General features: G+C 37.3%; 2 protein-coding genes across 6 annotated transcripts in view; one reads left to right on the plus strand and one right to left on the minus strand.

The window, feature by feature from the left end:
- Positions 1 to 26,647, minus strand: part of CTPS2 (CTP synthase 2) — an 84,017-nt gene that overhangs the window by 54,015 nt on the left and 3,355 nt on the right. For 4 of the 5 annotated variants that reach the window (XR_005259357.1, XR_005259356.1, XM_038157151.1 and 1 more), the window contains exons 1-4: positions 5,305 to 5,677; positions 3,626 to 3,831; positions 2,086 to 2,256; positions 1,681 to 1,781 (exon numbers count right to left, since the gene is read on the minus strand). Coding sequence is in view for 3 of the 5 variants with exons in the window: in XM_038157151.1 (XP_038013079.1) it covers positions 1,681 to 1,781; positions 2,086 to 2,256; positions 3,626 to 3,831; positions 5,305 to 5,654 (828 nt within the window). In the remaining 2 variants the exon portion in view is untranslated. Of the gene's footprint in view, positions 1 to 1,680; positions 1,782 to 2,085; positions 2,257 to 3,625; positions 3,832 to 5,304; positions 5,678 to 26,647 lie in introns of those variants that run through there. The other variant, XM_038157166.1, reaches the window with a different exon arrangement.
- SYAP1 (synapse associated protein 1) lies at positions 5,603 to 24,706 on the plus strand. The gene is made up of 9 exons (XM_038157191.1): positions 5,603 to 5,848; positions 9,030 to 9,148; positions 11,421 to 11,487; positions 12,901 to 12,974; positions 13,269 to 13,408; positions 14,866 to 15,011; positions 18,859 to 18,917; positions 19,856 to 20,000; positions 21,561 to 24,706. The coding sequence occupies exons 1-9, from the start codon at positions 5,653 to 5,655 to the stop codon at positions 21,686 to 21,688; spliced, it is 1,074 nt and encodes a 357-aa protein (XP_038013119.1). The 5' UTR covers positions 5,603 to 5,652; the 3' UTR covers positions 21,689 to 24,706.

Genomic DNA, 26,647 nt, shown 5'->3' on the forward strand with positions numbered 1-26,647 from the left:
AAATTCGCAAAGATACTCTACGAAGTGCTTTCATCTACTCTGCACAATCTGTTTCCTGTGGAAAACATTAAACAATTTTCCAGTTTTGTTATGTTCACTTTCCACCAAATACATAAGCTTCCCATGGGAAGATGTCTTGTGCTGCTCAATAATACATGCTCCACACTGCCTTCAAAGTGGTGAACCAGTAATCAATAGTTAAGCTGATACAAAGGTTTTCCTATAGGAAAACTTTATTTCCTGTCAGATTAAAAAATATTTGTGATTAACTAGAGACAGACATTTCTCAGTATTATCACAGCTTTCCAACATCAATAATTATTTATTACCAAACCAAAATGCAAGACTAAATCCATGCTGAAATTTATTTATAAAGACAGAAATCAGATGCCTTTCAAGGACACAGCAAGCTATAGCAGACTAAGCACTGAATAAAGCAGCTTTGCACACAAGTCTGATGAAATAGTTGTATTTCAGAATGATCTTTTTGTGCCACCAAGTGGTTTTTAACAGAATTACATATTTCTGTTCATCCAGTACCAGAAAAACAGACAACTATATTTGTACATCACACACATTTAGTCTAACTCCTTCAGGATTTTACAACAAAAATGTTACAATTCTTTTTAGAGTACTAAAGAAAAATAATTTTATCAGGCTGGAGGTATAAATGTAACAAAAAAAAAACCCAAACAAACAAAAAAAACTCAGAAAAAAAACCTAAAACAAAAACCCTGAAAAGACTGTAATTGAAGGACTGATATGACCATCACTTATTAAGGTTTTTGTGCAACTTTTGTATTCACTTTTTCGTATTTGTTTTAAATGAAATATTTGACTCCCACTGTGAACATCATTAAAAGATCTGTAGGTGCACTGCTAAGTGTATTTCAATCAAGGCAGATTCTTCTGCATAAGAAACACTGAGTAATTCTGCTGCTAGGTCACAAAGCTTATGGTACTATTGATTGCAGTGGTCACTTTGGGCATTAAATCCGTGACATCTTCTGTCAAATTGTCAACTATAATCTTTTTTCATTATTTTCTGCTGTAATAGTACTACTAGCAATTACTCGTTTTCATCCAGCGGTCTCAGTGTCCTACTAAGGGTGGGTCAAACTCCTTGTTTCCATTGTGCAGAAAATCAGCAGGTTAAGTAATTAACAAAGTTGCCACCAAAGACCTTAAAGATAACATCAGAAAGTGGGAAACTAACTTACACATTGTTTAAATGTATTCCTTTAAGCTTGACCACAAGCAACAAGATGAACATTTGAAGCTCTGTGGAAGCTAGAATGTTAAAGGCTCTCCTAGATATCACAGAAGACTTCAGGTTTTACACAAGTTTTCTCAGTACTATTAACAGTATAAAGCTTCAGTCAAACATCTGGATCTTGGAATAGACAGTTCACATTACAGTAACTGCTTTAATTCTCTAAGTTAATGAAGAAGCTCAATTTCAGCTGTATTCTAGAGTGGAATTAGTGAAGTAAATGGAAGCTGTAGAGATAAGACCATGCCTATCTCTTTAAGAACAAACCAAAGAACACAGAACATGTTTTTGAATTTCTGCTCTCCATAAAACTTCAGTCTGACCTCTTTACAGTAAGGAGCAAAGAGAAAGCAAACAAACTCATTGTGGTCACTGTAGATATACAACCCAAAAGGTTCTATACTTGCCTCAATTACACAGATTTGTGGCTCTCTTTTGTCATCATCCACAGGAACTTTTGCCTGATTCATTACCCATTCCTGAACTGCATCAGTAATGTGTGGAACGACTACAAAACAAAACCAAAGCTTACTTTAGGTTCATATACTAATTTTTGCATGCAAAAAGGGTGAAGTGAACAGAAAGCCAAGAAAAAGGTCCTTTCTCTAGCTCTCCTTTCCTTGAGCCCAGAAGCCAAACATTACAAGAATATGCCCATATCTTCTGGAAGGGAGAAAGGACTAAGGTGGTGGATCAAGAAGCAACCTGTTCTATCTGATCCCTTCTTTTGTGAAGACTGAATGGACTAAAATTAAAAAATACAAAAATTAAAAACTAAAATTAAAAAAAACCCACAAAATTAAAAATATTACCTTGAACGGTTTTTCCCAGATAATCACCATGTCTTTCTTTATTAATAACATGCTGATATATCTTTCCAGTGGTGATATTGTTATCTTTATAGAGACTGATGTCCAAAAATCTCTCATAATTTCCCAAATCTAAGTCAACTTCTCCACCATCATTTAATACAAAAACTTCACCTGAAAAAAGAAAAGAGACAAAAAAGCAATAAAATAATCAGAAATTATTAAACACACAGCAGAAATACCACAGACATCTTAAAATAGAAGAAAAATATTTTAAATTATATATGACAACAACATGTCAATAAAGCCCATACTGCAACCCAACCTGCATTGTCATTCTGTATGACTTAATATCCAAGTCAGTTTTACATCTAATGTCCATCCCTCAAACACAGATAGTTTTGCAAATTAAATGTAAGTTACATTGCCAAAATATTTAAGCAACATAAATATTTAACCAGCATTTCAACAGCAGAATAATCCTTCCCTGGAAGAAAACAACCTCTAGGAATCATAAATCAGCAACAAATAAAACATTTATTTACTTGCAGGAGAGAAAAACTATGCTTTTATAAGCATGAATTATTATACATGTTCAAAGTGTTTCACTATAAATTCTTGCTGATTTGATCTATTTTAATGATTGAGGCTTCGATCAGAAGTTACAATGAAGAAAAATGCTTCTTCAGATGTAATCACTGTTTCTGGGTCAGTTGTTTCATCCAGCATATTTGGTTCAGCATGTCCACAGTAAGGGACCTGACACAGTGGATTTTTCTGACCCTGAAAAATCCACTTAAAATACCCTTCAGGCTCACACTTTTCTCAGCCCTCTAAAGAGTCTCTAAATTCTGAATCTAGTCAACTTTTGACAGAACTCAAGTTACTAGATCTTGAGGTAAGGCTGGAAAGCTCTTCAGAAAAACTGTAAGTATTTTGCCACGACCCAATAAATCAATGGCAAAACAAGTTCCATCACTAACACAGAAAAAAAAAAGGGACTACAGAAATGAATATCCCACCAAAGTACAATACTCCACTCCAATGAACTTAGGTTCTCTCAACTTCACTAATGTTTTTGAATAGATTTTTTTACTAAAATGAGAACTTAAGCTAACTCTCATGAAGGCACTTACATTAGAAGGAACTGATACCCAGAGAACAGAATTCTCAAGTAACTCTTAAGGACTTAAGTTTCAAGTAAGTTTCATAGCACTATTTAAAAGGGGGTTTTAATCAAGCTGAACTGAAGACAGCATTAACTGAACAAGTCTTAGAGCTAGGATTTTCCCAGTGAAGTGGTATTTTGGAGAAAGGAAGCATCTGCTCAGTATCTTCAAAAAAACAGGCTTCTGTTTCTTAACTTAGAGCAGACAGTGTCCTTGAGAACACAGAGTAAGCAATAAACTTTCAAAATAATGATAAAGTAAGTTGTAATCACCATACTATTGGTTAAAAAAAACAACCAAAAAACCAAAAAACCAGAACACGTTATTGTAAATACAAATGTTTATGTGAAAGGGAATAGCACTTATCTTCATACCATGTTCATATGGTGAAAAGGTTCCAGCATCTATGTTTATGTAAGGATCAATTTTGATTGCAGTGACACGTAGACCACATGATTTCAGAATGGTGCCAATGCTGCTTGCAATGATCCCTTTGCCAATGCCTGAGATGACACCGCCGGTCACCAGGATGTACTTCATTGGAAAATCAGCACACATGAACAGACCTTGAGCTGGAAATCTAAATCAACAAAGACGTACATCTGATGAATGTAAATTCATGTCTGGGAAGACCACAGATTTAATCGGCAAAGATCTAAATTGAAATGACTTTCAGCAACATACAATAAAAATGACCATTCTGGAATCTGGGAGCAGGATTCACCTCTCCCAGGTTATACACCAATATGTAAGATAAACACCTATCTTGTTCCTGTCCTATGTCCTTATGAGGCTGATTGACACACAGAGCTGAAGTATTAATTTACGTTTCTAGACAGAAAGGGGTGCTGGGTGGCAAATCCGCAAAAGTACTACAAAACTTTTTACTATTTATACATTTTAGCAAACAAAGGCACAGGTGTTGATCAGCCAAAAGCTGCATTATTCCACCCATCTGAGACAGGATGGCATGTAAACAAATTCACATTCCCTTCAGGCAGCCGTGGAGGCTAAGCACTGAACAATTTCTGAACAGTGACAGCATGTTCACAGCATTTCTGAACAGTGACAGCATTTATGGCTCACCATAAAGCAAGAACTCTACAGCCAAGAAAATCCTTCTTTACTTAAATACGCAATTCACCCAAAACAACGTGCAACAGCACTTGATGTAATGGCTCTCAATATAAATCAAAGCAGTGTGGTACTTCAGCTGCTGGTATGAAGCAGTAGATACCCAATGAACATTTTAATTCTTCTTTTTTATGATACTAAAGTAACATAAATAAGGCCTGGATCTTGAGGAGACTGAGTTCAGGAATGTAACAAGGCATGTTATCAACGTTCTCACATTTATGGTAATAGCAATTAGTAAACTATTTGAATATGATCAAAAAGATAACCATAACCATTAAATGCATTTAACTCAGGAGAAAAAGGAACACCAGGGATTAACTTTTCCCTGCCATTTAATTTTACTATGTAATTCTTTCAATAGCGAAGGTTTTAAGACTTGGACCCTACTACCTCTGTTTCAGGCTATTCCTTCAGAACTCAGCCAACTTAGCCGTCAGCACTAACATCACAAACATCTAAGCCATTTTCAAAGCTCTTTTCAGGAAAACGGGGAATAATTTCAACAACGGTATAAATAATTTCAACAACGGTATAAATCTTGAGTACGTGCCACTTTAGAACTCTTAAATCTTGCTTACAGAGAGCAAAATGAAAAGTTTGCTGTGATTTTAGCAAAAACAGCGATATCTCAGCAACTTCGGGAAACGCGTTTACTTGAAACAGGTAGAGAGACCTGCAGGTGGTCTGGCAAGACACTTGTAAAGGATGAAGGAAATAGAGTTAGGGGAGGCAGGGCTGAAAGCGAATACTGGAAGAAATCATTTTGCTGGGAAGTGGCACACGAATTACTCTGTCCAGCCTGATCCACAGGAGCTGCCGCCTCCAGCAGGGATTTGTGGGCGCTGCACCCCAAACGCGCCGCACCGCGGGAGCGCTCGGGGCGCTGCGGCCGAGCAGGGAGAGGCCCCTGACTTACGTAGGTGTCAGAGGCGGCTGCTCCGACCAGAGCCCGGCAGCGCAGAGCAGGAGAGCCGAGCCCGAGCGCACCTGCCAGGGGCGCGGCCCCTGCAGGTACCGCGCCTCCCAGCGCAGCCCCGGCAACGGGGACGGGCACGCACGGGTCCGGGGGACACGGGACGGCCCCGCTGGGCACACACCGGCCGGCACCACGCCCGCCGGGGCCACTCCCGGCGCGACAGCCCCGCTGCGGCCGGGCCCCGCCGCGGCCTCGCTGCCGGCGGAAGTGGCGCACGCGGAAGCGGCGCGCAGCGGGGCCGCAGCGGCGCCGGCCCGGCCCCAGCGCGGCCGCCGCCTCAGCTGAGCCATGTTGCGCGGCCTGGGCAGCTGGCTGGGGCTGGAGCGGGCGGGCGAGGAGCAGCTGCTGCCCGCCGGCAAGAGGAGCGGCTCCGCCGAGCAGGACCATGAGGAGGAGGAGGAGGAGGCAGGGCCGGCCGGGCAGGAGCAGGGCGAGCTGCAGGGGGACTCGGAGGCGCTGCTCAGCCAGGCCAAGGGATTCGGCAGTGAGTGTGTCGGGGCTGCCGGCTTTCAAATATGAGCTAAGGAAACAAGGGTGCAAAGTGCCTTTCGATTATCGCCTCTTTCAGAGCTGTTCTTGAAGGAGCAGCGTTTTTAAAGTATCTGTTCTGTTGGCATTGTGGGAGGAGGAGGTCTGTGTGTAAAGAGAATAGATCTGCCTACGTAGCATAATGTACTACGTGGATTGCACTGTGGGCATTTGTGGTTTTTTTCATAGGAAAATAATGGTTTGATGATTTTGTTGAACATGTCTGCAGTCTTACAATCACAGAATGGTTTGGGTTAGAAAGGACCTTGAAAATAATTGGATTCCAACCCCCCTGCCAGGGGCAGGGACACCTTTTGCTAGACCAGGCTTAAGGCACCATCCAGCCTGGCCTTGAACGCTGCCAGGGATGGGGTAAAGCTGTAATTTGCTATAAGTAAAATTTCTACTTTACTGTAGTGAATTCTTGGATTAAATTAATCCACAGTATAGACCTATACTCATTACTAAAGGTTTTTTTTCTTTTTTATAAGGAAGGGGTTTGGGGTTTTTTAAAATTGATCCTCTGAAATTCTGGATCAGTATTCTGGATCAGTAACCTCATCTGAGAGGTTACTCTGAGTTGGATCTTTACCGTCCCTTGTCTTGGGCAACCAGAACTGCAGCAGCTTAGTCTGTGTGGTTGGGTCAAATACCTGTCTAGTTGTGGTACATTGATACTAACCTGCTGCTGACTCCGATTGTTCTAATCTGCAAAGTGCTCTGATTGTTCAGGAAGGATAAAGTTTCTGGGGAAGAATAAATATTGACTATTATCCATATAAAGATCCATCCCATAACTTGCTCTGTAAATGAAAATTTGGTTTAGTGGTCGATGGGTCCATTGTCTGTGACACCAGAATAGATTGGGGTGGAAGGGCTTTCTTGCTGTTTTAACACATCATCCTAGAAACCTCTGCCTGGGTAGCTGTGTAAAAAGAATGTCCTAGCATATAAAGATTTTTACTGGTAAAACTGAAGCCTTATAGACATTATTTTGCTCATTATCATGCCATTACAGAAATTATGAGTATTTTGCCAGCGTGAACTAATAATAGAAGTATTGCTAGGTACATATTCTTAATACAGGCATACACTTGTAAGATGGAAGATGGGTTTCTTAGTCATTTGAAAGTGTTATTTCCCACCACAAATTCTCTTCTTCTAAGGCTAAATACAACCCCTTCTGCAGTTTTATAAGTACCTTAGTTCAAAAGAATATTTGCCCTTATTGGAAGTAAAAAGCATTTTGCTCTTCATAATGGTTCCAGGACTGGCCAAAACCACTCTGTGCAAATGCCTCTGTACATTTTGCACCTAAAACAATTGCATAGAGGAGAGTTCCAGGGATGCATGAAACAATAAATAAAAGCTGGTAGGGTGTCAGCAGTCCAGTAGGTTGCTGCTTCCTCTACTCTCTTAAGGGGAATAATGTATGTGTCTGTGTCTGAAGTGTAGAACATAACCTTTTTTAATACCTGAATTGTGTGATGGGTTATAAAGCCTGATAACAGATACAAAAGATGCTAGTAAGTACTTGAAGGATGTTTGGTTACCACCATTCTGTGACTTGTAAGCTCAAATTACATATAAAAAATTGTCTTAAGGCGTGGCTAGACCTCTGCATATTTTGGTATTGATTTGCTGATATCATTACAAGAGAATATTTTATCCACCACAGAGATAGTCAGCTTTCCAAGAGGTGACATTAGTGTTCCAAAGTAACTCATTCTACCACTGGCTAACAATCATGTGTTAGAGGAACTTTTAAATTTTTTTTTCTTATTATGAGATTATTTTTTATATTTCTAACCTATAGGGAAACTGGATTTTTTGAGAGTTCTTGAGAAGGAGAGTGGTCTTTTGTTTGAAACAGAAGACCTGGGTTTTGGTGGGGTTTGTTTGTTTGGGGGATTTTTTTTGGTTGGTTGGTTGATTTTGTTTGACAATCTGCTGTACAAAAGTCAATAGTGATTTTCTGGAATAACTGAAATATGTGACTTCTATTAAGCTGACTACCAAGCAGGACCCCCAGATCTCTTTCTGCAGGGCTGCTCTCCAGACACTCCTCTGCCGATTTATATTCATTTCACATGCAGAATACAGCATTTATTCTTGTTAAATTTCATGCCACTGATGTTTGTCTAGAAGTTCCTATCTAGATCCCTCTGCAAGTATTTTATTTACTGTGGCACTGTCACAATGTATGTACTGGAACTGAGGTACTGCAGTCAGAATGCAGCCATTTGGGTATAATTAAGTCCTTGTGACATCATGCTAGCTGAGAAATAGTACCAATCTCTTAAAATCACTTGACTATAAGCTGGTACTTGATGTTTCTGAAAGTTTATGATATACATCTTGCTTCTTGCAAGTTTGTTCTCCCTAATTAAAATAGCATAATACAGTGCAGATGGCCATGCTATGTGCATGAAGTTCTTTCCCTGCCACCTCTCTTCACTTCACCACTGCTAATACAAAGAATGTGAGTCTCTGACAATAGTCTTCATTTCTATTCTGACACTGAATATTTTCAGCAAAAACAGCTCAGAAAAATGAGTGAGCAGGGCCACAGTGCTTTTCCTAAAGAGAGGAAGACAATGCAAAATAGATAAGGGCAAACATCAAGAGCAAACTTCTGTGCTAAGACTTTTAAGGGAGGTGTTACCTGCCTGAAATTTTTCATGGATTTGCTGCCTCAGTTTATAAGACTTTATTGTGCATGTTGATTTTCTTAAAAAAATATAATTACTTTTTAATACTGTGGCTAAGTTACTTTATGGCTTAATGTCTCCAAAATACTTATATGAAATCAGGAAAGATGCATTGCTTCAGAAAACTCATTGCAAAGGAATGTTTCAAGGACCATTAGCAATGTTTAATTTAGTAAACAAGGTTCGTGTATAAATATTTGATTTCCTGAAAGTTGTGATCATCGTCATCATTAAAGAATATAAACTAGAAAAGGATAGATAGAATTCTAGGAGTTTTTTGTAGGCCAGAAGCTGGGTTAAGTTATTTTAAAAGAAACTTTTAAGTAGGTATCCAAATGTCTACAGAGATGATAAAAAAAATTGTAGAAAGAGAACTGAATGTAAAGAAATCTATTCTCAGGTCTTTGTTTCTTTTGTCTGTGAAAGGTTACCTCTTCAATTTTGCCTCTGCTGCTACAAAAAAGATATCTGAGTCTGTTGCTGAAACAGCACAGACAATAAAGAAGTCTGTAGAAGAAGGAAAAATTGACAGTATCATCGATAAGGTAATTTATTTCTAGACACTTGATCTGAAAGATCTGTTTGCTTACCATTGTTGCAACATGTGGCAAATCTGGCATTTGATAACATTTCTTTAAGCTGTCTTAGATATTATGTCTTTCAGGAGATACTGTGCATCTCTTGTCACGATGAATGATGTGACTGAAACGTTTATACATAGTAGAGTTCCCAAAAAATGGTCACCCTGCTTTTCTCAGTGCTGCACCCGTGTTTGTTCAGTTCCCTCAGGATGTTGATAAACTGGAGAAAGACCAGAAGAAAATATGAAAAATGCTGATGCAGGTGGATGGGCTGGAAGAATTTGAGACAGGCAGCTGGGGAATGTCTGTCCCAAGTTGCCTGGACTGGTTTCTTTTTGCCCCACAGCTTATTTAGTTGGAAAAAGGAATGAGGTAACTTGCATCTTAAAGGCACCTCTGTGCAGAAGTCAGAATTAGCTTGGCATTGTACATATTGCATCCTAGAGCCTAAGGGTATACAGGTACAGCTCCATAAGAACCAGTGAGCTAATGAAACACCTTGTTACTGTCCTGATCTTTTCCCCACCCTGACCCTGCCCCGTAGTTCTTGCCCTCTCTGTTCCTGTCTGTCAGCTCCAGTTGCTTAACTTGTGCCAGCAAGTGTTCTTCCAGTGCTTTAAGCCACAAACCTGGCAGAAGGGAAAAAAATAAAAAGAAAAAGACAGCAATAAGTGCCATGAAGTGTTCTGTGTTTGCTATTGACAGTATCTGGGAAGGAAAAGGGAACTGGTCCAAACCATTCCAGCAGCAGCAGCAGGACTGTGCATCCAGGAGTGTCTGACACAGCAAACCCCTTTTCCTGCTCCTGTCTCTGGCAGCCCTTCTGGAGAACTACAGCATTGCCTGTTTAATTTTTTTGATACAACAGAATCCTACTTCTTGATATAATTAGTGCTCATGTTGTCTTCCATAAAATGGCATCAAATGAATTTCTATTACGATCATCACATTTTACATTTTGTCTTCAGATTTCATAGACAGTTGTCTGAATAATGATAGCAGAGATCTACTTCCTTGTACAGTAATATCAGAGTCTACTTGTAATTTTGATCTACATCAAAGGAGAAGAATCAAGTAACAAGGTTATTTGTTAATTTAATACACTAATAATAATGCTCCTGAGAAACTGTAGCCAAGTACCTACAGCATATTTTATGCCAAAAATACAATTTTCTTTTTTCTGTAAATGTTTTAGAGTAATATTAATTCCCTGTTTCAATTAATCGGTAATACATACAGGAGAAACAAGATTATACCTGTATCATCATAAAATTTTCTTCTTATACCATGTAAATTACTTTATTCCATAAGTAGAAAAAAATAAACATAATTTTAAACCAAAGGAACCACAATAATCTGTTCGTATAAATGACATTACTATAGTTCTCTTACTGATTGTAATCTTAAGCTGAAATACAGGGTCACTGAAGAAAAAAAATAATGAATTTATCAGGATTTAGCTTGAAGACTTCTGTGCATTTTGCCAACTTGTTAATCCATAGACCTCACCGCATAAAAGTTGTATTTTTTGGGAGTGGTTTAAGTATTCATTTTTAGCTTCGTCTTTTTTGTCTCTGCTTTCAACCACAGAACATTTGCTTTCTTAGTTCTAGATTATGGCACACCGAATCCTGAGACCATTTTCCATTTTTTAGATTCTAAATTCAATATAGAATATTTCTAAATAGGTTTTTTTTAAAAATGAAAAATTGTCAACAACATAAGTAGAGAAGTTATTTTGTTTCAGCTAAGCAGGTATTCTGAAATGCAACTTAACAATTTTGAAAGTCCAGTTTCTTGCCATATTTTAGGCAACTCTTGAAACCTCTGTAAGGCCAAGAGTATCTCAAGGTGTTAGTGCTTTAAAAACATGTTTAAATAAGTCTAAACAGTCTGCGCTGGCAGTGTTTTATATGGTGGGACAGTAAGTGGATATCCATAGTATGTTCAAATTATCAGCTAAGATTTTCCTTGTTTTTTTCCTTGTCCCCTGAAATGGATAAAACCGTAAATATAATTTTGAAAGCATACACAATAGTTTTAAATGCAAAATCAAATGTTTCAGTAAAAGGAAGTGTATGATTGACATGAAACACCTTTAACTAACAGGAAGGGCCACCACAGTTATAAGAATAGGTATGCACTGTATTTGAAAGCCCTTTCTGACTGAATATAAAAGAAGAAGAGTGATTTTTAATTTTTTTTTTAAATTGTGGTTCCCTAATTTGTATTTTAGACAATTATTGGAGATTTTCAGAAGGAACAGAAGAAATTTGTCCAAGAGCAGCAAACCAAAAAATCAGGTAATGTATGCTTTTATTGATGATGTCTAACATCACGTAAGTGAAACCTTGCTGAAAGCTGAATAATTGAGCTGTATCTAAAACTAATATCTTAAAAAACACTATTTAATTAAATACTTTATGACAGAACTTAATGCATGTGGTAGAATAGGACAATTATATTTTTAAGTGAGGTTAGTGTTACATTATGTAGTTGGTTTAGATTTGCTTTTTAACCAAATTCTACTTTGTGAAATCAACTCAAAGATCACCATGCTAGCAAAGTTGTTTTCTCACATTGTGTTGCATCATTGACTTTTTTTTTTAATGTGTTACCTGAATGCAATAATTTTTGACAGTTTGAGTATGTAGTGACTGTTAATCTTTAAAATGAGCTGGTTTTAAATGGATTGTGATAAAAATTTTCATGGTGTTTTTAGTTAGTATGTTGGTCTGGTTTCTTCTTGCAGGATTTTTTATGGGATTGTATTGTCTGTATTTCCGTCTTTTTGTCTGTTAGTAAACTTGGAATTCTCTTAATACATTTCTAAAAGCTTCATGAAGATAGGTAGCTAGATTGGCCAAAGGAGGAGTGACAGATGGCCTGACTGAAAGAAGCATCAGAGTCTGGTGTGGAACCATGTAGGTGAAAGATCCTGCTGATATCAGCTGCACAGGCATAAGTGTTGTTACTTTTGTTAGTTTAAGGGCACAATAATTATTTATCTGCTACAGATGCATCATAGTGTCTCTGTGGGCTGAATTTGCATTGACAGTGAAGAGATTGATAAATATCTATACATCTACAATAGATTATTTTCCTCTCTGTACAGCCCAAAAAACTATTTTGAAAGTATCTGCAATAACGATATAGATATATCTATATATCTATAACGATATAGACCAGCTGAACTGGAGTAGGCTTACTCAGTGTATAACAGGTTGTAATTCATAACAAATTTACAATATTTTTCTCCATTGTTAAAGAATTGGTGTCTTCTGGGTGTAAGTTACTTTGCATACTTAATTTAGACAAAGTTTACACATTTTAAGTGGATCTGGAAATAGTTTTTGCAGGCACCTTAACCAGTTATACAGCACTACTTCAGTAGCTAAACAAAGAGGCACCAAATTGTGACTGGTGCATGCTGCAAAGAAATCCCCACAGATTTATTTTTACAACTACAGAGATCAGCAACTATTTAGCTGGTTTTTTGTTGGTTTGGTTTTTTTTACCTCTGATAAATAAAGATCTATTCCTAGGGTTTCTCTCTTACACCAGGGACTTAGTTTAGGAAAAAGACACAATGACTTGGCCTACTGGTGTAACTCTGCTTATTTTCGTGACACTGTTACCTTATATAAGGTCTGTTATTTAGAGTGGGTTTTTTTCAAGTAATATACATGCAATTATCTTCCTCTTTTCAATACTAGAAGCAGCAGTGCCTCCCTGGGTAGACAGCAATGAAGAAGAGACAATTCAACAACAAATACTGGCTTTATCAGCAGTAAGTATTTAATTTCCTGTAAGATTTGAAATTTCGTGGAGAAATTTAAACTACTGGGTTTTTTAAGTAAGTTTATTAAATTATGTGTTTTCAAGATACTTTTAATATGTCTGTCACCACGCCAATCATGTGCAAGAGTAAACAGCTCTATCAATTTCAACTTGAACCCAAGCAGGTTCTCAATATAGTTTTTATTTTTATAAAGGCTTCACAGATTGCTTTGCTGCTCTTGTGTGTGAAATATGGTGTCCTTTTTCGGACATTATTTTATGGCCATAAATATTTTCTTCAAAGGATAAACGGAATTTTCTGCGGGATCCTCCAGCAGGTGTGCAGTTTCATTTTGACTTTGATCAAATGTACCCTGTTGCACTGGTCATGTTACAAGAAGATGAGCTGCTCAATAGGATGAGATTTGACCTTGTTCCCAAACAGTAAGTAATTTCTTCTGGTAACTGTACCATCATGCTTTTAATGTGGCTGTAAATATTCATAAATTACTCTTTGTTCCTTTCACTTCCTTCAGTTCTTTATGTTCTTCCAATGTGTACATATATTTTTATGCTAGTGTCTAACACATGCTGTATTGCACTGCATTGCAGTTTAGCAATTTGAGATAAGAAAAAAAGTATATCTGTGAGACAGAACTAGTAAGGACCTGTTGACTCAAGTATGGGAGAGGTCCTCGGTATTACCATGTTCAGTGTGCTAAATTTTATGATTTTTTTTTCTCCAAAGAAGGGTAAAGGCAACAAATCTGCTGGTGTAACTGACATCCCAAAATGGTGATTACAGATAGTCAGAGACCGCCCCTGGAGAAATGGTAATAGAATGTGTCACAAAAAAGCAGCAATTCAAGCAAGAAAAACTGGATTTGGATAGGAAATGGGAAAAGCTCTGTGCTGCAGAGCTTTATTCTGGAGCTGTTATTCCTTGTCCAGTCAAACGGAAAGAAAGTCTTTCCTTGTGACATTTCCTGCCTTAAATCTCCTCCTTTTATAAACCTTCCCAGCTCCTCATTCTGTTTACTTTCTTCTCTGTTGTCAGTTCTGAAGATCTGCCCATATTCTTTGATGCTCCCATATTGTCTTCAGCCTCTGGTCATGCTATCCTTGCTTTTTCTACCTCATTGCTTAGTATTTCTTTGCCTGTTCTTAGTCTTGGTCACTGTTAGCCTGAATAGGTGTGAAGCTAACTTCATTCTTTCTCAGCCTACACGAGTTCCTCCCCACAGATCTTTCTGTTGCCTGTGGGTTAAAATTGGGTCTTTTCTTTCTTGCTGGAGGAATTTCAGAGGGAAATGTTACCTGAGGTAGGGGATAGTCTGCCACTTAGCAGAGCTAGTCATTTCCAAGATGGCAGTTTCTGGTTACTACAGGTTCTGTGATATGTTGAAAGATGTGCAGATAGTGAAACAGTACTGCTGCAATCTAGGAATGGCTTCTGCCACCACAGATGCTCCACTTCCACCTGATGTCTAGGGAAGATGTAGACAATTATAGTTTGACAATAACAGAGTATTTGGCTTAGAGGAGAAGGGAACAGGGTTGCTTGGCTTGTTGAGTTTGTTTACATAATTTGTCAGGAGAGATGGAACAGCATAATATTTTTCCATACCATGTATTACTGCGTATTGTTAAGCTTTTTCTGGAGTTATAACATAACTATTATAGGGTCAAGTCAATTGCAAATGTCTTGTGTGAGATCAGGAACTTCTAAAATGATGGACTTTTTAGAATGTGTTAGTGTCACAAATTTCTTTTTTAAGATTTTACCTAAATATCAGCTATGTCTATTCCTCCTCTCTGCATATTTAATTTTATTTCACAGCTAGATGGTGAAATGAACCCTATTCCAAATGTAATAATCAAAATCTGTTTGTTCTCTCTAGTGTAAAGGAGGAGGTGTTCTGGAGAAATTATTTCTACAGGGTGTCCCTAATTAAACAGTCTGCACAACTCACAGCGCTTGCAGCTCAACAGCAAGCAGCAGGAAAGGAGGAGGGCAAAGGCAGAGAAGAGGATAGTGAACTGAAAGGTATGGGAAACATCTGTTTTAGCACAGTTCATTCACTTGATGTAATGCTGTTGTCTAAAATCGGAAGAAAAATGTTTCAAGCAGTATTAAAATTGATAACATAAATAGCAGTCTTTTAAGGAAAGCTTTCAGTTGTACATATAATACCTACATGCATGTGCAGCATCAAATTTTCACAATTTTTATAAGTTTAATTAATTAGCATGTCTAGCAAGTACATCCAATAGAAGAACAATTGCCCTGTAACTCACCCTTGGATCTGCTCCATTGGAGCCTCTCCAAGGAGTCTTAGCCCTATATGCTGTTATAGCTACAAAGTATCTCATTATTTCAGCCCAGGTGCTAGTGCAAAACAGGATGTCCTTGTTAGAAACTCCTTTTCTTGACCAAACAGAATTTCAAGAATGTGACGTAATATGTGGGAAAGGGTGACTACTGTTCTGAAGTGTGAGAAAGTGCTAGAAACTATAGAGCTGTATATTACAAGTGTACAAAGCTACAAATACATTTAAAAAGCTAAAAATCTTTAGGCATCAACAAATGTTCACTGTATACATCAAGTGCATCAGATTTTTATCCTGGATTGCCTGTTAAATCAGGGCTTCTCTCACCATAGTTGGTGTCTTAGTGTAGACTGGGGAGGAGGAGGCTCCTGGTGCTTTTAAGCTGTTTTCCAGTTTCAGCCAACTTTGTCAGAAGAGTGGAAATCTCAAAAGGAGAGATGTTGTACTTGGCTTATGACAGCTCGTGACCATTAGTGGTCTTAGGTGTGATTTTTGACTTGTCAGAAAGAAGTAGGAGATAACTTTGGTTCTCTTGATCAGACAACAGGTACTAGTCAACCCAGCCAACTGGCATATGGTTTGCTTTTGGGTTTTGCTCATCCCTAATGCCAAACAGAAGTCAGTGAGTGATACAGGAGTAGAACTACTGTAGTGGTGGAGTGCAGATTGTGCCAAGGCCCATAATGTATTGTGGAAACAGAAAACTGGGGACCGGGAGGCTACCTGGGATTCAAACTTGAGAGTAAAAAGCTGCTTCCACAAAGGAGTCCTCAGTTACATCGATCAGTTTCTACAGGTGATTCTTACTGACCCTCTTACAAACCACTGGACATCTTTGCACGTTAACAGATTGTGCAAGCAGGAATATCTGTGGCTTAAAGATATAAAGCAGTTAGTTACTGGCAGAAACACAAAAGATAACCAGTAGCTCATTAAATCTTAGCCTAACCTAGGTACACTCACCACCCCAGTAAGACACCTGAAGGATCTTGGCAGGCTGGGTAGGCACTGGACAGAAGGAGAAAGCCTTTTCTGCACCTTGGAATGGTTCTCATATCCCCAATATCAATGCATTGTCATCCATGAAGTCCAGTAATACTTATGTCCTGTTGACACTGCTGGCCCGACTTTCAGTCAGGTGACTGCTGCCAAGTTAACTTCTTTTTCCTCCTCTTTTAATATATCTTTCCATATACGTATTTTTCCTCTTGAGTCACTCTTCTTATTCTTTTTACAGACTTTTTCACAGGTCTTTTGCACAGCTTAAGTAATCTTCTGCACAGTCTGAACTGAGGTTACTCAGTCAGGCCTTAGCTGCCCATCCAAGGAGCAAAACTGTGGGGTGAAGGGGAGGCTAGAGATGGAATGACAAAGCTGGGCTTCAATGTACATATGTGCCTTTGTTGTCAGTTTGTCTTGTGCTTCTCATAGGTTTTGTTTGGAGTGTGCCTGGGTCAGCCTAGGCAAGGTCCCCTTGTAGAGTGGAAAAAGTAGTTTTCTCTGAGTAGATTCAGTAGTGTCCTGTCAGCATTGCTTGGATCATGCTTGTGATCCAAGCAATGCTGAAAGAACAGGCAACTCCAGAATATACAGTAGACCAAGAGGCACCAATTCCCACTACATTTATTCAGGACAGTTGTTTACTGTCCCAAAACTATGGCTGTTTTGACTGAAGTGTCTCAGCTTTACAGAAGAGGCTGCATCTGATCCTACTGAACAACAAAAGTGTTATGTTTGAGTCATCCAAACCCTTGGAAAGTACCATTCAGTCAAAGTGAAAGTGCTGTATTCGAGTAAAATTCCCATTGTGACTGAAGCAAAACATATCTTCATTAAAAAAAAAAAACAAACAAAAAAACCAAAAAACTCCATTGTCTTTTGGCCTGTGGCAGCTCTTCTGCAGTTCAAACCTGTAATGGCAAAGATACATGTACCAGACTGTAGTAAATGCATGTTTTGTTTGACTCACAAATTGCACAGATTTGGGAAGCTCTGAATCATACATGTTATTTTTGGTTTAACCTTTTTGAAAGTTGGATTCTCTAATTGGAGGCTAAAACTGGAAGTAATTGCCTGTTGGTAGTTCTTCATAATCTTCAGGGTTTCTTCTTAAAGCTGAGTGTCTATAAAATAGAATTGTTAGCCTTCCATTTCTGTGTCTTCTCCTCAGCTGCTATTTTCAGAAAGTTAAATAAGCGTGGTTGATGGGAAAGAAAAGAGAAGAGACAAATGGAAGAAATTTCACGTTCTGGTGTAAAGGCTATATAAGATCTGTAACAAAATTCCAAATTCTAGCCCTTCTCTAGGTATTAGTAGTGCTGTAGTTAGGGAGTAAGTCACCTTGGGATGAGAGCACACTGCAGTGGAGATGATGCCAGGCCAGTAGTCCAGAATGGTACGTCAGTCACACCTGATGGGGACATGGCCCAGTGCAGAGCAGCTGTGTCCCATCTGCATGAGAGCAGCAGGTGGGGTTTGTGGCACCTCTCTTGAGCAGCAAACAGTTACTGCCATATCCTAGAGCTTCCCCCAGCAGGGAATGCTCGAGCCTCTTTGGGTGCAGTGAGAAATCCTCTGGAGAAAGGAAGGTGGAAGCAAGAGAGAAGATGGGACAGAACAGTGGGCATTGAGTAGATGAGCTATAAAAGCAGGGACAGCTACCAATTAGGGAATGATTTTAATTAAAACTGACCTTAATTTTAAAAATTAAACACAAAGAATGAGAAATTGCTGAGTTAGCAGGAAGAATCCAGCTGGGCACCCTGTAGAAAGCAGAGCTGCAAGCTCAGAGCTGCTTTGCATGTTTAAGCAAAGAGAACTGCTAAGCAAGCACTTGACCACTACCACAGCCTCCCCTGAATGTTAACTGTTCTTGCAGCCACTGGCTCTTCATTGTAACTCCTGTCCCCTGAGAGTTGCACAAGGGAAAAAGCTGGGATGTTCCTTTACCTGCCAGGGAGAAGATCTAACCTTGCTTGTAAACAGTCGTCTTCCTAGCACCATGCTCTAAATACAGAATACACACTAAGTTTTCTTAGGAAATAGAGACCAGCTTCTAGGGTCTGTTTCCTTCCTTTGCCTGTGTGAAAGGTAAAAGGCTGTAGAACACTGTTCCCATGTGCCCTTAGGGCTGTGCAGAGTATGTGTGCAGTCTGGTCTGCTCAAGAGCAGACTGGCACCCATGTCAGCAGTAGAACCCAGCCAGGGGAGTTGGAAAACTTCTGTGATAGACACTGACTGGATTTTATGAGTTGAAGTTTTAAACTTATACGTTTATGCATTTGTAACTTTCAAGATCTTGGGATGGCATTTTGAGGGTCAGAGGGATCCTGTCTATTAAGTTTGGAGCCATAATGAGGAAATGGCTTGCTAAATTTGTCTTAACTAAGAATAGAAAATTGCTTCGCTTTGTTTTTGAAAATGGTTCACCTGTGGCTAAATTCAGCCTTTAACCACAAGGATTCCTTAAAATACAGTATTTCCTTGTACACTTAACAGCTATGCAAATTAAATTAGATTTTTATATATTTAAATGTTATTTACCTTTTTTTTTTCTTTGATAGAAACAGTACGGCCAAAAACACCACCTGTTACCATAAAGCCTCAAATAAAATCACAAGAGGTAAAAATGCTGTTATATTTTATCTGGGATTTAGTGTGTGAAGCTGTTCTTTAATAAGTAATTATGCATCTTTTTGAGTAAGTTCTGCTATGAAACCCCAATAATATAGTATCTGACAGCCCTAACCTGCTGCTGTTTTGCTGTGATATTAATTTTCAGCATATAATCTTATTTTCAGTAGCAGAAACAGTAGTTTATCTGAAGAATGTTTTCCTTAGTATCCTGCACATTATGATGTGATTTTACTGTCAAGAGTGAAATTTCCAAAACCTTTCAAGTAGAAAGTTACTATGCATTGAGACATGAGCAGTACCTTCATAAAAATATATTTGTGTGCCATGTTCTTTTCAACTCTTCAAGCAGTGGTCAGACTGAAGTGTAAGGAATCTAAATGATGCATTGCAATGGCAACACTTTTGCTTGGTACTGCAAAAGCCTTTACCTTAGACACAAAATGACCTTTGTTTATTTCTGGATTGTAAAATTGGTGCCAGAGAACACTCTTGGCAGAAGCAGAGCTGTGCATTCACTTGCCAATAATATGCAGCGGGCAAAGATTTCCAAAGAACAGTCCTCTCTTAATCTTACTTTGATGTTACTTAATTGTGATCAAATTTTTAATGTTTAGGTCCTGTTCTGAACTACTCAGGAGTTTATTACTGTTTCTGAAGATCACAAACTCAGAATTAAAGTTGTTAAGAGAGCACAAAAAGACAGCCTAGAATGTAACCCAAATAATTTTCAGTATAGGTATCTAACATTTTTGTTTGTGCAAAAATACTTGTAAGGAAAAGTAGCCAGTAAAGAAAAATAGTTGCAAGAGTGATATGCTTGGGTTTTGCCAGCTCTAGTTAAAAGCAGTCACATGAGTGAAAGTAAGTATAGGTGACTTTTTTTACCCTGTCTGGATAAGTTTGTACTGAAGTGTCTTGTTGCAGGATGAGGAAGAGATTTCCACAAGTCCAGGTGTATCAGAATTTGTGAGTGATGCTTTTGATACCTGTAATCTGAATCAAGAAGATCTAAGAAAAGAAATGGAACAACTAGTGCTAGACAAAAAGAAAGAGACTTCAGTAGTAGAAGGTAAAGCTACTATTACCTCTGTTTCTTACATAGAGCAATTCTAAGACAGGTTGATTTAAAAGAAAAAAAAAAGGTCATAATTCAATTTAGAAAAGTAGATCTGTAAACATTTTTTCAAAAGTGTATGAAACAACCTTCAATGAGATATTGCAGAAATTAATGATAATTTTCACCATGGTCAAACCACATCTTACACAGAATGTTAACTGTGAGGGGCTTAAATCCAAAGAACCTAGCAGTTTTAGGTCACTCTTTAATGAAAGTGAGTGTGGGGTATTTTTTTCTTTTTATCTCCTTCTTTCTCTTTCATAGATTATTCTGCATATGAATTGTTTTCTTTAATTGACATCCTTGTAGGTAAAGTACAATATTTGAAAGTCAGGCTCTGTTTTCTTCTTTTGGCACTAGCTAAAAAGGCAACTTTTGCACCAGACTATGAGCTTGAAGAGGCCTCTGCCTATAAAGGTTTATAGTTATTTGGAACACTTAAAATTTAACAAATAGTTTGAGAATGATGATAAGAAATTAAGTGGAGCTTTTAAATTAAAATAATTCAGAAGAACTAGTATCAGTGTAAAGAGCATATAAACAGTCTGTGATGATGTTACTCTGGCCATAGATAATTTACTTTGACAAAACTTGGATATGTAGACGCTTATCACAAAATTTGCAGAATTTCCTTAGAATGTGCTTTGGATTTTCTTGCATCTAGTTCTTTGATTAAAGCGTTTCATTAGGTCATTAATGTGTTACTTGTTCAGAGAAATCTCAGCTGGCCTGAGCTGATTTGGACTCTGGAATTGCATACCTTCCTATCTAGGCTGAAGTCCCAGCCAACGTGTAACCTATCAAACGCCCATCTCCTCCCCCACACTCTTGCCTATGATAGGCAGAGCTAATTAAAACAGAGATTAACAACACAGGAATGCCTACTGACTAATTTTTTGCCCTGAAGTATGAAATATGATTACCTTTAACCCTGATTAAACGCGCTTGCCTAGCTACAAATGTTAGTGAGGAGAGTGCCTTTTTTATTTTAAACTAGCTACAGTAGTTGATCTTGATTTCTTTTTTCCATAACAGTATATTCACACTTTTACAAACTTTATTTTTTTATGGGAATTTAAAATTGCAAAGGGAGATTCAGTTGAAAGCAGAGTGAAAGACTGTAGAAAATGATCTTGCAAAGGGACATTCATAATGACTTAGCTGTGTGTTTATATCTTTATTATATTATATCTTTATTATATATTATATCTTTATTATATATTATATCTTTATTATATATTATATCTTTATTATATATTATATCTTTATATTATATTATATCTTTATATTATATTATATTATGCATATAGGAATTATATTGTACATTAATTAATTCCTATTTGTGATCAATAGGAAGGTGAAATTTCTGAAGTTCCTTTTGTTTTTAAGGAGAATAGTCCATAAAGTTTAGCGGATATAAGAGAGATTCAGTGCAAATACATCTAGTTTTATATAAAAAAGCAACATACAGTATTATCTGTTAAATTCTTACACATCTTTTGTCTCTTTTAGAAGAAACTGCTGATTGGGAAAAGGAATTACAACAAGAGCTTCAAGAGTATGAGGTGGTGACAGAATCAGAAAAACGTGATGAAAACTGGGATAAAGAAATAGAAGAAATGCTGCAAGAAGAAAATTAAACATTTTCACAAAATCACTATAACCCAAAGCTCTTTTGGAGGACTTACATGGATTTCTGCTTTCATATTTTGCTTACAAAAATATCTTCAGAAGACATAAAAGAATCTAAAGTAGTTATAATTCCATATGGGAATACAACCAGTATTTCTGTTCTTTATATGAGCAGTTTCTGAACTTCTATATTCTTCAAAAGAAAAAAAAAAAAGAGGAGGCAGATACTGCAGGTTATAATTAAAAGTGATAACATTAATACATGAAGCAGTGGTTCAGTTTGAGGCATTTTTAGGTGATCAAGAAGCTCTTCAAAGATATTTCTAAATCTAAAATTTGCATTTTTTTTTGTCCACAGCCTTCTTTTTGGGATGTAAAAATGGATGTTGTAAGTAACTTAGTCCTTGACAACAATTCTCTCTTGATATTTGCACTCTGATCCCTGTATAATCTGTAAATGTGTATTATTTTTAAGGTACTTATAGTTGGTAGATTTCACATGTATTTAACTTGCTTAATGTATGTAGCCAAAGAAATTATAGAAAACCCTATTGAATAACTTTCAAGGATTTGGTAAAATATACTAATGCAGAATCCAAAACAAGCTGATTATTTATCAGTCAGCCAGCAACATTTAAGCATTTAAATTAGTAGAGTTAGTAACTGCTTGAATTAAATTTGGGTTTGTTAATCATATTGAGATACTGCCTTTCCCCACAGAGAGAAATGGTTTAATGCATTCTTTCTGCAGAAGGCTGTTATGTTTCCATTTAATTTTACTGTCTGAGCTGAGAGCAAATTAAATGCTTCTCCTTAATTTTAAGTGCTGAAACATTTATGTGAAAACTTTCACTGGTTTGGACACCTTTATTAAATATTGTAAATATGTATAAAATTGGCTCATTTGTTTGGAGGGAGGGCAGTGAGGAGTAAATACACTTCAGACACAGATTTTAAAAATACACTTTTTCACATTGCTTAAGACATAGAATTTAAATTTTAAAAAATAGGGGTTTTTTTCTCTAAAAGGTTTTTGATTCTTCATTGGCATCTGGATGTTTCCTGTGGTTATACCATTAAGTCAGTACCTTTATATATAGATAAATGAAAATTTTATGTTCAGTTTGTCATCTGTGTCATAAACTTCTATGACAAAGCATTCATGAAATCCCAAATACAAAGGAAAATGGGTAAAATTAAGTAGGTCGGAGCCATTAATTGAATTATAGGCATGTTACATACAGTAAGCTCTGTCTTAATGACATAATTCTGCAGAAAACTTCTGTAAAGAGACTGAAGCTGTAATTACTCAGTCAATATTCATCCCGTGGGAAATGAAAAGAGCTAAGTAGTTTCCACAGCTGTTACTGTAAGAAAGGAATATTTTAAATTGTCTCCATTAGCAACTTGGACAGAAAGTTCTCCTCTATTTCCCATTTTGGAAAAGGAATTGTTTTAAACTTGCATACATTTGGCTTCTCAAATTAGTTCATTGCCATACCCTTTCTCAGCTTCAAACCATTTTAAGCACAATTTGTATTTTTCTAGATTTTTTCTCTTAGTTTACAGATGCAAGGTAAGTCACGGTAAATAAGATGAACTTAAGGAGCTTTTATATCTGGGATTAATTAAAGATGACAAAAGTTAAATCTGTTCTGCTTATAAAAGAAGTCAATTCACAGCTCAGTGGTTACTCCTGACAAATAAAACTGCTGTAGATTTAAGCTGGAGATATTAGGATCTGTCTGCTGTACAGTTTGACATGAGACCTTCTAAAAAGATGGGTAGTTCTATTCTAATATTCCAAATATTAACATATTCCCTGGGCCAAATATTCCCTGGATGACTGAGAGCTCCAAAATCACTGCTCCAAAACTCTGCTTTCTTAAAAACAAGTCTGATCATTCCTAGTGTTTTCAGATGTATGATGGCCTTATTTGCATGGGGCTTGTACATCAAGCCTCATCTTTCTTTTCATGTAAGCATAACCTGTATAGTGGCCATAGATATTAAATTCCATTTCTCATAAAAGATGGTTCCTTCATATAAAATTTTCATTTTTCCCTTTTTGTGAAAAGCAATTATATCTATAAAATAAAAGAAACCAACCCACTGCTTTAATTTGCATTTAAAAGAGACAATAATGTAGCAAGACTGAATATGACTTGAGCTCTGATATTTAAAGTCTCTTATCAAAAGTCATATTAATATTTTCAAATCTGGGTATCTGGTTTTAAGCTGGAAAACTGAAGTAAATTCTACCTAAACCTGCAGTTTTCAGGTCTGGCCTATGACTTTCATTTAGGAAGGTGCTACAAGTGCCTATCAGTTCTTATTGTGCATGGGAAGAGGGGAAGTTTCTGCATTCCACTTGCCACAGTGGAGGAGGCACAGGCAGACCTATTCACGTTCGTGGTGAATTTTGCATGCCTTTGTACCCAAATGTGTCATATTAGTACATTACACAAGCAAGTGTGCTGGTCTTTTCTTAACAACATGATTCCAAGGACTGGGATGGTTCAGATGCTAAAATCCAGCAAAACAGTGCTACAAAATCAGTGACAAAATGAAACCAAAAATGAATGTAAATAACATCATCCTATGGATACAGTGTGACAGAAAGTACAGTTGTTCAAAACATTGAGAAGAAGCTTTCTTGGAAGATAAACTTGCAGATTTTTTTTAATTAACTTTTGGGAAACAAGGCAAAGATCACCCAGGAATCATGTGGGTTAGTTTAGAATAGCTCTGAGAGACCAGCATCTCCACTTACTCTGTGCACTGAACAATCACCTTCAGCTATTAGTTTATAATTCCAGTTGGTATTAGTTAATACCTGTATGGAATTTTTAAAATTGAATAATCTGTCCTGGAGGAAGAGGAAAGATTGTAAAATCTGGAAATAAGAAAACTGTAGTGAAAAGTTCCCCTGTGTTTTTATGTGATCACTTACAGATGATCTGTTATCAAAGTTCATCAAAGCTTTCAGTTTCCTGAATTGTTCTAGTAAACTTCTAAATTTTTTAGTTTCTTGCCTCAGTATTTCTTTTCCTTGCTGTTTGTGATCTTGGTGGTCGGTGGGGTGATGTATGTAGTACTGAAGTGCAGGATGTCAGCTTTAACCTCGTGCATTTAAATAACCCTATGTGCAGGAGTGTGTTGCTGGATTGTGAGATGCATCCTTGAACTGCTGGCCACTCACATATTATTGATTTTTACCTTGCACTGTCTGTTGCATAGAAAGGAGCAAAGTGTGTCTGGTTACTTCTCTGTGCAGTGCCAAGCAGTAGCAGCCGCATCAGGCCCTTAGTCCCAGGGCTGTGTCAAAAACGTGGTTGTACCATTGATGCCTTTTTCCCTGGTCCTAAAAATACGAGCCAGACACAGTTAGGGTGATAAAAAGGGGTAGCTTTATATGAGGATCCTCAGGTGCACAGCTGGTTTATTGGAAAACTCTGAAGATGCATACCCCGTGTGACAAATGTACTTTTTTTATAGATTTTGTAAATTGGCATATCTGACAAGAGCCCTTCAATTAGCAACTGACCTGATGAAGTAATCCTCCCAGTTCTAGCACCTTCTAAATTCTCCCCACCTTCAGTGGGGACCAGGCCCTGTTTACAAAAAGATGTCTCAAAAAAGCTGGTTTCAACCTTGGTTTCTAAGGACAATCAAGATAGCATAGGGATCCTGGAATTTGTTTTGTTTTCCTGCCTAGGAAAATGCTAAGCTACAATAAGAAGCTACAAATATATGTGTAAAGAATACAGACAATATATAAAAGAAAAAAAAGGTAAAAACCAAAACCATCTACCACCCTGATAATGGTCTGGGTTTCAATTCAGCAGAAGTCTACAGGATGTATGCTCTGGCCTGACACTATTACGTCTCAGTAAGAGCTGAGTGATAGATCTGTAACAGCAGTGCAGTAGCCTAGCCTTAAATAATATTACCCATTAGTAGATTTTCCTTCCAAAATACTAATTTTCAATGCTTATCTCCTCTGTTTTTTAAACATTTGGATTGTTTGTGTGTGTGTGTGTGTGTGTGTGTGTGTGTGTGTGTGTGTGTTAGATAATCATTCTAATTTTTTTTTTAACAAAATGGCAAGTCAATTAATTTCTTGCTTTATTTTCTGTATATGTTACATTTAACTATTGGAGAAAACAACAATTTCTACAAAAATATCAGAAGACATGCATGGCTCTGTTTTATTCTCAGTATAGCCCAGCATTTCCTATAGATAGATAGACAGATAAAGACCATGTATGCATATAAATACAAAGCCACATGTATTATAGTGTCTAAATATATTAAAGAAATTATAATGTACTTTTCAGCTGTTTCTTTGAACTAGATACCATCAAGGGACAAAGGGCAAACAAAATAATTAGCATTAGCTTGTCACACTATCATTTGTAATGAGATGATTCAGTAGAAATTAAGGACGAAATCACTTGCTTCATTTCCTAAAAGACTGATTTTCATTATGGACAGGCTGGGGACATTTTCCTTTGCTAAGCTGGGAATTCATGAATCTATGACAAACCTCTCCAGATAAACTTGGGAGATATAATTAACCCAAAACTACATAGGCAGATAGGTTATTTTGTCTTGGTGTGATTCTGGCAAAGTAGGGAAAGACAAGAAAAATGCCTCTAGTTAAGGGCTGTATATAAAATTAGAAGGATAAATATTTGATGCCCTCTTTGATATATGATGCTCTAAAGAAAACCATGCCTGTGATTTTTTTTTACTTGTCTATCTGCATAAAACCTGAATTCTGCAGTTGCTTTTATTTATTTTTTCTTGTGGCTATGGTTTCCATACACAAATGTGAAGGTTTCAGAGTCAGATAAAACTGCTGCTTTTCTGCATCTTCTCTCCTTCCCAATTAAGCCTGTTTACCTCACAGTCAAATAACGCCCAGAGAATGGGTTGATACACCCAACTTCTGGTCCCACTTA

Source organism: Motacilla alba, chromosome 1 (genome assembly GCF_015832195.1).
Source record: "Motacilla alba alba isolate MOTALB_02 chromosome 1, Motacilla_alba_V1.0_pri, whole genome shotgun sequence".
Classification (NCBI taxonomy): Eukaryota; Metazoa; Chordata; class Aves; order Passeriformes; family Motacillidae; genus Motacilla; species Motacilla alba.